This window comes from Talaromyces rugulosus, chromosome III (assembly GCF_013368755.1).
Source record: "Talaromyces rugulosus chromosome III, complete sequence".
Classification (NCBI taxonomy): Eukaryota; Fungi; Ascomycota; class Eurotiomycetes; order Eurotiales; family Trichocomaceae; genus Talaromyces; species Talaromyces rugulosus.
In genome coordinates this window covers 3,555,500-3,568,165 of record NC_049563.1, presented here as the reverse complement: position 1 = coordinate 3,568,165, position 12,666 = coordinate 3,555,500, and the positions used below count along the sequence as shown (strand labels likewise).

The 12,666-nt window shown below is 29.8% G+C and overlaps 1 protein-coding gene across 1 annotated transcript; it reads left to right on the top strand.

The window, feature by feature from the left end:
- Positions 1-9,842: 9,842 nt before the first annotated feature.
- On the top strand, positions 9,843-10,082 carry TRUGW13939_06100 (uncharacterized protein; the record flags this gene model as incomplete). The annotated part of the gene is made up of 2 exons (XM_035489257.1): positions 9,843-10,001; positions 10,053-10,082. 2 exons carry the CDS (start codon positions 9,843-9,845, stop codon positions 10,080-10,082), a joined length of 189 nt encoding a protein of 62 aa, XP_035345150.1.
- Between the last annotated feature and the right edge of the window lie 2,584 nt (positions 10,083-12,666).

Genomic DNA, 12,666 nt, shown 5'->3' with positions numbered 1-12,666 from the left:
GTGCCCTAGTTGCTTCTTGTGTAGATTATATAGTAATTGATCATAATAAGTATTATTATATATTTTTACTATATCCAATAGAAGTATTGATATTATTGGCTAGCCTTGGCTCTATACTTCCTGAATCTACTTAATAACTAACTAGATAGTATAGTCTGTGGAGACACTCTTACAGCTGTCTAGATATATTAAGAGAAGCAGATTATGGGTTTTAATTATATAGCTAAAACGCTTAGCAATAATTAATTCCAAAATTTTTTCTAATATATTAAGTAGTGCTATTAATTAATAGGCTTTAGATATATAATAATCTCAGTCTTCCTTAACTTTATAGAGAACGACGGTTATTAAGTGTTGGAAATGAATTAAATTATAGCCTATTTCTATATAAGTGTTAAAGATCTCATATAGAGCCTTTAGGGCCTTAGATACACTAATTACCTTATACTATATACTATTAGGAATACTATTCTCCCTAAGAGCCTTGTCCAGTGATATAATATAAACTGTAGTCACAATCTTATATAACTTAATCTAAAGAAAGCTAAGCTAGTTTAGATAGTATTTAGAATATTAGATAAGTTAGCCACTGGGATTATTAGAAAGAAGGTCTCCTGGAATAGAGTAATTTTAGCCTTAATAGTTTCCGCTAACTAGCTATTGAGGCTGTAGAGTATTAAAATAATTCCTAATTTATATAAGCCTATTCGTATATATATCTATCTTGCTAACCGCTACAGGCCCTAGAGGCCTTCTTTAGTAGTTTACTGGATACATCTGCGGTACCTTTAATGTAGAGCCTTGCTCATAGTACATTTCTTCTTATTCTAGGCTACTTTATACAGTAATCAGTTAAGTGGGTTGTGGATATATATATGTTGATGCTGTAGATAACAATAGATCTTAATTGTCTGTTTGCACTCCTTAGTTAGATTAGGATTAGTCTATTAGCTAGGCTTTGTCTATGATGTAGATTTTTTGATTGTGTGATAGATAGTGGCTAGAAATAGGGTAGTAATTAGCTTGATTTGTTGTTTTAAGGCCTTTACTAGTAGGGGTATAACTAGTTTCTCTAGTTTACTGAGGAAGACTTTATTGTCTATAGTCTTCTAATTTTGCCGCTTTGGCGCTTTATTTGGTAATGTTTCTATATTAATTAGTGTCCTAATAGGGTAGTGATCTAAATTATATCCCAGTTTATTAGTATACTTATAGCTTATAAGCTGGTTAATCAGATTAGTAGAGATTAGAATTAGATCAATAATTGTTTTAAGGTCGCCTTATTCCTATATAGGTACCCCCTCTTCAGTAGTTAATTTGATATAGTAGCGATCTATAATCTTAAGGATCTGCTCTCCTTTGGGATTAATCTTGGTGCCTGGGCTTCCCCAGGTAGAGTGGTAGGTATTCAGATCTCCTATGATAAGATGCTTAGCCTTAGGAATAGTACTACTGATTTAGTACAGTATAGTTTTAATTTATTTAATAGTGCTGCTGTCTAGTTCGTTATATATATTATAAATATATAAATGGTGGCCAGATTCTTAGTAAATTTTGAGAATCTAGTAATCTTTTAATATAATAGAGTAGATCCACTTTCTAGGATTCATCTTTTTAGAGATATAAAATGCTACTTAGACCAGTTTACTACTGCTATATTCCTGAGCTTTAGGATAAAGCAATTAATAGATTGCTAATACTGATTAATATATAGTTTTGTTGAATTTATTCCTTCAGAGCTCTTATACTGCTATAACGTTGGCTTAGAGCACCTAAGAGTTTCTAAAGAATGTAGCTATGACCTTATCCCTTGATTTATATACATTGTATTAGATAATTTAGATACTTTTTATTAAGAAAAGACTTTTATATAATGATTTACCTACTTATTAGGCTTAGAAGTAGATTCCTCAGGCTCTTCTATGAATTTAGATCCTGATTCGGATTCTAACATAGTGTTAGAACCCTATTCTAATTCTAATATACTTAGCTTTTAGGTCCTAGCTGCTTTTTTAGCCTCCTTAATCTTAACCAGGGTTATCTTGTCAAGTCCGGCTTTAGCTTCGGCTAGAGTGTCTATCTGCGGGGACCAGTCTTTCTAAATAAAGACTATATAGTTCTATGAGAAGTGGTAGTTTATAAATCTACTTAGAAGCTGCTGATAGTCTTTCTTTAAGAATTTCTTAGGGTTAAGCTTCTAGAAGCTCACTTTACTGTTTAGTACTAAAAAATTATTAGTATTAACTATTATAGTAATTAATAGTATTAGAGGAAGCTCTAGCTTAGGCCTAGTCTCTTAGTTTAGCTTTAGCTTAGAGACTATTAGCTGCTGTAATTCCTTACTGATTAACAAGTATACGCGCTTCACAGGCTTTATAGTTCTAAAAACATACTTGGGGTCACTTATTATAATAACTATAACAGCTTCTTTATAGGCTAATCATCACTATAGCTAGCTTAGGTTTGGTTTATTAGGTGCCAACTAGCTTCTAAACTAAATAGCTAAGAGTGTTAACTTAATCTATATATTTATATTAGGCAGAGACTCCTTTTCTGAAAACTTTGACTTTATAGAAGGCTAGCTACACCTTTAGGTGGCCTTACAGATCATTAGGGATAGTTAGATCTATAGCTGAATTAAGACTGGTTAGGCTTCTATTAAGGCCGATCTTCTAGTCATTAGCACGTTTAGCGCTGCTGGCATAGCGCTATTAATAGAAATTAGTGCCTGCTTTGACCTAAGATATTCAGGCACACAGTAGAAAGCCTTACAACTTTAGATAGCTACTTTAATATAGGCTATGGCTTTTTATCTTACTTTATAAAGCCTATTAATAGCACAGTATTTCTTCCTATAATTAGTGTATTTTAGAATAATTTTCTAACCCTGCTTAACAGGATATTCCCAGATCAAATACTCTGCTACATAGATTCTATAAGTAAACTTCTTATATAGACATTAAGCATAGAAATGTCTATATTTTTAGCATTTTATATATATTCTACACTATCCCTCTTAATAATAGGATCTATTAGTGTAAATCTTAGACTACTAAATTATGTCTTTAAAAATCACTATATTAACTACTAATAGACTAGTAAATTCCACCATGAGCGAATCCTCTCTATAGTAAGGCTTAACAAGCTAACTAAGATAGATAATCTATACACTATCTCCCTAGATATATTGATTTTAAGCCAGCAGTTTCACTTTTCTCGCTACAGCTTATTCTAGGATATCAAGATTCATAGAATATACTTTCACCCTATTAACAACCACTCTCTATATAGATATCTAAACCTATACTCCTATGTCAAAGGCCTAAGCCTAATATACAATATACATTCTTAGAACCTCAGCTGTAATAGTATTAGAAGCCTAAAAGCTTATATTCTCTAATAGAAGCTATTATACGGCTACCACTATATAACTAGTAAGCGCGAGACTTAGAATCTTCCTAGCTACTTCTTTCTATATACATTCTGCCTGTCTGATAATATCAACTAGCTTAGTCTAACAAAGCTTTTTACAGATAGCAGTATTATAAATCTTAACTATAATCTTACTGTTGATTCTCAATTCCATAGGGCTAATCTCTGGCGTTGATATTCCAATACTATAGGACTAGGGGGTAGATACTGCTCTTAGTCTAGCTTACCATTCCTAGGCCCAGAAGCTTTTTCAGAAGGTTAAAGCTAATTAGAAGGCGTTTTAAGATATAGTTATTGCTTACTTAGCAGTGATTTCCTTGTAGATTAGTATAGTGTTCTGCTAGACCTGCTTTAGGGTCTTCCTGAAGCTTGCTAGTGCGTCTGTAGCTTTGCCTAGATTGGTAGTTTTGGTGAATTTATACATCTGGTTGATAAATCTAATGATGAACTCATCTTTGAGGCGCTTTTTCTTGTTATTATTAATATAATGAAGGGTCTTCTAGGCTGTTTTATCTAGTTTCTCTATGTTTACAAAGTTCTTTGGTTGATATGTTTTTTTTGACGCGTTGTGTGATAAGAGTGACTTTTCTATTGCTGATAGAGTTAATTAATCTCTCTGCGCTATGTTCCTGGTCAATCTCAATAAAGTTGGGACCAATTGATAGCGCGGAGAGTTAATTATAATTGATCAGATTCTGGGCTGAATCCAGCCAGGTTTGGGCGAGTAATTTCAAAAATTGAAACCGCGCAGAAAAAGATGTTTTTTTTTTCCAGCTATGGTAGTGGCAGAGAGAGTCTTTAGATCTGGGTCTTAGAGTGCTGGGGTAATAAGATTAGTCCATAGCTTAGTATACTATAGGGCTATCTAACATCTATTAGGATCTTCTAGAGAAGGCTTTTCCAGGCCATTTCTAGAGCCTTTAGAAAAAAGGTTCTCAGTAGGATTAGAATCTTTTTTCTATTCTTCTTTTTCTCCAGGGCCTTCCTCAGCAAAGAAGGCCTCTTAACAGATCTTTTTATCTATTTTTATTTTATAGTAATAAGCGGTTCTTATAGCCTTGAATTTAGTGTTAATATAGGTATAAATCTACTATCACTTATAGACTATAGTCTATAAGCTCTGGGCTTGCTGCAGCTCTAGTTTCTACTACTACTTAGAGCATATATAAAGCTGTATTGCTTTAGTATATCTATTAAGTATACTAGTTAGAATATTCTATATCTAATTAGCCTCTCTAATAAGGTCTTTCTTAGTGTATTAATTATTAAGAAAGAGATGGTCTATAGCCTTTAAGATCTAAGCTGCTATAGCTAGCTTTAGGGTTTCTTTGTTTACTTATAAAGCTTCTATCTGCCACCTAGTAATCTCTTTAGAGATTTCTCCTAAGAGAGACTTTTCTAGGGCTTCTCAGACTAGGACGATAAACTTATAGTTAGATATTGTAGACTTATTTTTATTTACCTCCCAGACTTACAGAGGCCCTAGGGTTGATAAGAATAATATTAAATTAATAATTAATATCTCCTTAGTTTTTTTATAGCGTGTGGTCTTCTTTAGTAGATTATTAATATATAGTAAGTGCCGCTTTATAAACTATTCTAAGGGCTTAGTATTAACTCAGCCCTTGGCTAGTAGATTTCATAAAAGACTATAGATATTAAAATCACCTACTAATAGATATCTATTTATTATAAATAGGTCCTAGTCTGCGTTCTTAATAGCCTAGTATTATCTAGAAAAGACCTTTTATTATTAGTAACTAGCCTTAATCTATATATTATAGTAGTTGACTATTCTAGTACATTAGAGGGCATATCTATTAATTATTAATACTTTCTATATATCTAGAATCTGTAAATAGAGATAGTTTATTAAATTAGTATAGTTTTTAATTTTAATCATCTTTATAAGATCTTTGTGGATAGCTATAAGTATCTATTAATCTTATTTCTTCCTTTCTGGCCAGTACAGCAGATAGCCTAGATAAAAGAAATTATAGGCAATATAAGGCTTTTACAGATATATAATATCTATTTACTATTCTATCCCTATTTCTAAAGCCTTTAAGATTGTAAGATAGATACAGCCGTAATTATATTAAATAATTAATATTAATAAAGACTACAGCTCCAGGTGTTGATATTAAATATAGAGATAAGTACAGTAGAGATAATATCTCTAGGATATTTTCTATAGTATTATCAACCTTCCTAAGCTCTAAGGCTTAGAGAGTGTCCTAGATAGTGATTGAAAAAGAAGTCTCCTTAGTAATATCTTCCTATTTAGTCTATTTAGAAGAGGGAGGGGATATAATGACCTTTATGCCAGGGAAGTATTTATAGAGTTATTGGCAGGCCTTCTGAAGCTTAGAGTATTCTAAGGAATCAGTCTGGTGCTTCTTTCTATAATTATTATATTTAGTGGGTGCATACAGGTATAGATAGCTTATTTAGACCCTGTAGTCTAGCACGTTATAGATATACTCTTAGGCTTTATAGATATCAGCACACATAGTGCAGAGTAGTAGTTAGATACCATAGCTTCTATAAGTTTAATAGCTAATATCATAGTATTAGGTGTAAATAGTGTTTTTATCCATTTTATGATAAGGGCTGGTAGGATGTCTGTTATCTTTAAAATATATATCCCAGGCAAGTAATCTATAGATATCATCTAAACCTCCTACTGTTATAATAATAGTAAAGAAATACTGCTTATTAGTCTAAATAGCTACTATCAGCTTAATCTAAATAGGATTTCTTTGTCAGAAGATTCGATTAACTATAGCTAATCGATAGGCCTACAGACACTACTTACCTAAGCAAGGCTATCGTGGGTACTTACATAGATAGTTATAGAAAGATTAACGCGACAGAGTCACATAATTATATAGACAACATAACTAACAGAGCTGTTGTTAAGCCAAAGATATATTAGATATATTTCAATAAATATAGTCAATAGAGCAACTACTATAGAGATGGATATATTCACTATATTTAGGATTTATTATATAAAGACACTTATTTACTAATATATATTTAGTTTAATTATGTTTTATTCTTATATCAAATTGGATCTATACTTTATCCAGCTTATTAATAAGTTACTCTTAAATATCCTTTTATTTATAAGAGATATTCCCCTTCCAACCCTACTTACCTACGTCTCTATCTCATTCAGCAGAATACTACCAACAAACACCTATTCTGGTAAAGAATGATTGATACATTTTAACAATAAAACACCCTAACGAATAAAGATATTAAAGAAGATATAGTTATTCCTTAGAAATATGTTAATAATAGCAGGAAATACCACTACTTCAAGTAGAAATACTGAAATAGATTCCACTGAAACACCCCAGCAGCAATTATAGAAAAGAATTAAGCAGCTTAAACAGCTAGTCGCCCAACAAGTCACTATAAATAATAGAACTCTATAAATCAGAAAAATCAAATCTTTTTCAAAAAAACCTAGAACCTTTAATTAATTCCTTACTCAGATAAGAATCTACTTTGCGAATAATCTCGCACGCATTAGAAGAGAATCCAACAAAGTCTTAACAGCCTCTAGTTTCCTGACCAGAGATACTATAAAGTAGTTTACTCCATATATAGAAAGCTAGCTAAACAACAACACTAAGCAAGCCTTACCAGAAATAATTCAGCTATTCGTGAATTTTAAATATTTCAGAGACAAGCTCAAGCAACTATATAGAACTATTAATAAAGAACTAGTTGCTATCCACAAAATATAAAATATCCAATAAGTTAGGTCCATTGGAGAATATATATCAAAGTATCTCCAGGTATCCAACAACCTAAAATACAGTAATTAAAGATATCAAGACCAGTTCTACAGAGGCCTCAAGAAAAACGTTAAGAATATAATCACAATAATACAGCCTTAACTAGAAACGTTCCGCAATATAATAAAAGCAGCATTCTATATTGACTTATAATAATACAATAAACAACTCAAGAAGAAGAATAGCCATTAGAAAGGATATCAGTCAAACACTTCCTGACCTAGACACCCTCAGTATGATAAAAATAGAGATATTAAAATATAACTTAACACTATTGTTACTAAGGAAAAAAAAAAAAGAAGAAAGAAAGAAAGAGCATACTACAAATATAGAAAGAAAGGCCATTTTACGAAATAATACAGACAAGGCTTAAGCGATGGAAAGACTAACCAGAACTTAACAGAAAAAATTATAATAATTATAGAAAACCTACAAACATCCAAAGATAGCACTGCTAAGGACAACAATGGTCAAGGAGAACCATTAGATAAGAAATAATATTAAAGAATTATTAAAAAAAGATTTATAAGAATCTTTACAGAAGGAAGATCTTGTCTTAAGTTGTCAGAAAGACACTTACGATAGAGTTTTAAGGAAGAACCAGCTCAGGAAAAATGCTCTAGGCAAGGCATTAATATCAGAATAGAAAAACCTTGCAGAGAAGACTAGTATTCACAGGATACTAATGATTCTTTATCATACCAAAGCATCCCAGAAGGTATAACGGTACAGGACAATAAAGATTGAGCAAATTATAAGGATCTAGATCGAGAAAGCAATATAGTCAATAGACTTGATGAAATAAGAAAAGAAATCTATAAAATATTGGAATATAACTATAAGAAAGAACAAAAAGAAATTATTAAATGTAACTACCAGCCATCAAGAGCAGTATACTGGGAAGAATCTATATAAATATGGCAACAGTACATTTGGAGCTGTCTAAAGTATTATAAGTAGATACATAACGAATATCTGATATATGGAAAAAACAATATAGAAATAGCAGAAGAATATAAAAGATTATTATAGTTAAAAAGAACAAGTCTATATAATGAAGCTTAGAGACATGTTTGGAACTGTATATATAAATATTATCCAAGCTGTGAAGGAAACATCCACACTAGAATAAACTAGGCATTATGTTTCAATCTAAACTGTTAAAGGCATTGAAGGATCAAGAATCAATAGAGATAGATTCCAATAACACCAAATATCTTGCATATACCGTACTTTGAATATCCACTGGACTATGACCAATATAACTATATGAACACTGAAATTGGATATCTATTCTATTATAACCTTGCCAGCACACAATGTGAATCAGTAGAATGCCTACAACACAAGAGAATCCATACGGAAACAGAAGAACAATGGAAAGCCTACTTTAGAAGTATTCAATAATATAAGAAGCAACATCAACAATAGTATTAGATTTCTGTTACTATGGAATACCATGGAAACTCGATAATATTGGAGATAATAATCAACAAATATAAAGCTAGAATCCTAGTGGATTTGGGAGCAACTAGAAATTATATTGACCAGAAATTTGTGAAATAATATAATCTGCTATTCAAGCAGACTAACGAGTAGACAGAGGTTGTTAGAATTAATAGAGAAACTATTATTAAAGGATATAAACAGAAGATTGATAATGCAATGGTTAGGTCAAATAACTACCGTATAGAGATTACTTTTGATATCACACCTCTCAATTCGAAATACTATGACGCGATCGTGGGAATAAGTTGATTAAAGCAGTTTAATCTGATTATCAACTAGGAACAGAGAAAAATCACCATTAAGGGAAAAGAACTCCGGACACACAAACCACTTAAAATAATCGCCTAAATCAATAAAAAAATAGATTATAGGATAAAACTGAAGTTAAAGGAATTATATGAAAAAGAACTTGCAGAAGTCATAAAGAAATTACTGAAAAAATACTATAATTATACTGAATTATTTATAAAAAAAGAATACCAAATTCCAACGCATCCACTGGAATACAAAGCAATAATTGAGCTAAAGCCTGAGGCTTAACTCAAACAAGTCAAGCAGAAACAAAAGTCAAGAGATAAATAAAAAGCTGAAAACAAATTTAATAATACTTTTTACTCTGCTGGATATCTATAGGAATCCAGCTTAGTAAATTCAGCATGAAACCTTTATGTACCTAAGAAAGATGGAATAAAGAGAGTAATATATAACTATTAATAACTAAACAGCCAGACAATAGATGATACAAATAAGGCATTATATCAAGAACAAAAAAGAGATTTATTGCAAGGAGTAAAAATTATAATGATGTTTGATATTGAATAGGGTTATTATAACCTATGTATGAAAAAAGAAGATATCTTAAAAACAGCTATCCTTATAGATAAAGAATTATATGAATGGGTAGTCGTATCCATAGGATTGAAAAATCTATCTGCATAATTTACACGATATATAACGTATCTACTAAGGGACTATCTAAACAAATTTATAGCAGTATATTTTAATAATATTATAGTCTTTTCTAAAAACCCTAAACTATATGATAGTTATGTATGAAGTATTATAGATAAACTAATAAAGATAGGAATCATGCTGAAAATCAAAAAGTGTGAATTCAACACAATCACTGTTAAATATTTAGGAATGATTTACTCAACAGAAGGACTACAAATTCCATCAGAAAAAGTTAACGCAATTATTAACTGGTCTATGCCAATTAATATCACTGGAATCCAAGGATTCCTGGGAGTAAGTGGTTATGTACGAAGGTATTTAGGACAATATACTAACATCACGAAGCCTATAATAAAAATACTGAAAAAAGAATAACTATTTAAATAAGAAAATAAACAACAACAAGCGTTTAATAAAATCAAAGAACTTGTTAAAAAAGCATCTATTCTTTAGCTATATAACCTAGAATTTTAAAGTATAATACGACCAGATGTCTCTAGATTTACTTTAGAATTAATATATAAATAGATTAAGAAAAGCGGAGAAAAAATTATTATTATATTCTATTTAAAATAATTAATAATGACAAAACGAAATTATGATATACATAACTAAGAACTGCTAGCAATTATTGAAGTATTCAAGTACTAGAGACACTATCTTTAAGAAGCAAAGTATAAGATAATTATAAAAAGTGACTATTATAATCTAACTTATTTTATGACGACAAAAGAGCTTTCAAGAAGACAAGCTAGATGGGCTAAATATTTAGCATGGTTCAACTTCAGGATTGAACACATCAAAGGAAAAGAAAATATTATGGTAGATGTCCTTAGCTAATGACTAGATTATTCTATCAGTATCGAACAATCAAAGATAAACATTTTATAAAAAGATTCAGATGGAATTAGATATAATAAAAAAGTAATCCTGGCAATAACTGTCACAATTAATGAAACTAAATTTGAATAAAGATTTAGAGAAGCAATAAGAAATAATGATAGAATTTAAAAAGAATTATAAGTCAGAATATTATAACTAAACAAAGAATTTGCACTATGGAATGATTGAGTCATGATTCTATCAAAAATGATTACTGAAGTTATTTAAGAAAATTATAATCTACCAAACAGAGGACACTAAGGAATTGAGAAGATGCTCAAAGAAATATAGTAAGTATATTACTATCCTAATATTGTTAAAGAAGTGACTGAATACATCTATAAATATAATGAATATAACTGAAATAAACTATCACGATATAAGCTATATAGAAAAATGAATATTATAGATATACCAACACAAGTATAGGAAAGCATCATAGTTGATTTTATCCAAGGGCTACTGCAGTCCAAAAATCTAGTTACTAGAGTTATCTATACTAATGCAATTATCATTATAAATCAACTTATAAAATATATTATTTTTAGTTCAATATTAAAAGATATGACTACAGAGTAATATATAATATTAATACTTAGAATAGTATTTAATTGAACTAGGTTGTTAATAGAAATAACTTTAGATCAAGACAAGTTATTTACGTCAAAATATTAGTAGATTATTATAAAGATATATAGAATAATATATAAATTATTAACTACTAATCACTAATAGACTGATAGCCAGTCTTAAAGGATGATTTAGACAGTACAGCAATATCTAAGGCATTACTTAGATTGAAATCAAGCAGATTGGGTAGAATTACTACCAATTACGCAATTTACCCTGAATAATACAGAAAATACAATAATAAGACAAGTACTATATTATACTAATCTTAGATAATACTTGCGAATGTTATAGATAGATATTCTAAGAGAAAAAGTATCGGAGCAAGTAGTAGTTAAAAGATAATATATATAAATATTATACTAAAGTATGTCAAGAGACATCCAATAGACAGAACTAAAAATAAAGGCATATTATAACAAGAAGCGCGAGAACACATCTATCCTTAAAAAAAAGAAGAGAGTTTATTTACTACAATAAATAATAAGAAACAAAAAATTTAATATTCTAAGTAAAAAACTTAATAACAAACTTAATGCTATCAAATATAGACTATTTACAATTAAGAAAAAACTTGTAAATAACAATTATGAACTCCAGCTACTAAATAGAATAAAGATACACCTAATATTCTATATCTTATTACTAGAATCAATAGTAAGTCAGCACAAAAATTACAATAAAGTAGAAAAAGAAGAATATAAAATCGACTAGATAGTACAATAAAAAATAGAAAAAGGAAAAATATTATACCTTATTAAGTAGAAAGAATATTCCAAAGAACATAATTCATAAGAACTAGTTAGATATCTGAATTATCTAGATAAGATTCAGGAATATTACCGACGAGTTAGTCAAAGAGGACCAGGTTAAAAGAGTCCGCGTTATTAGGATTAGAAAGAAACTTTTCAAAAATAGCTATAATAGCCTTATTAGCTTTCTATTACTTAGTTTCTTTCCTTTACTTCTTCTTATATTTCCTTTCTTTCTCCTCTTCCAGCCGCTCCAACTCTTCCATATCTTTTATATCAGTTTAAATAAATTCTCCAGCTCATTTTCAAAGAAGATTATCTTATTTATTAAAATAATCAAGTTTGGTTATTATTTTAACCATTCGCTTATAGACTTCTTTCTATTAAGTATAAATCTTTTCCTAGGCTGCCAAGAGCTTCTTTTAAGTAAGATTAGATAAAGCTATCTCAACATATTTATAGCAATCAAAACCAATACACTTATTATAACAATCTAAAATCTTAGATTTAATATACATCTTTCTATATAAAGTGTAATGATGACAAGAGATCAACAGAACAATACTAGACTGTTTGATTTAGGCACGAAGATTATTCTTATTTATATTTTTCTATAATAATATAGTTAGGACATTACTATTAAGAATATTAATAAGATTAAAACTAGCTTATCTATATAATAGGGGCATATGACT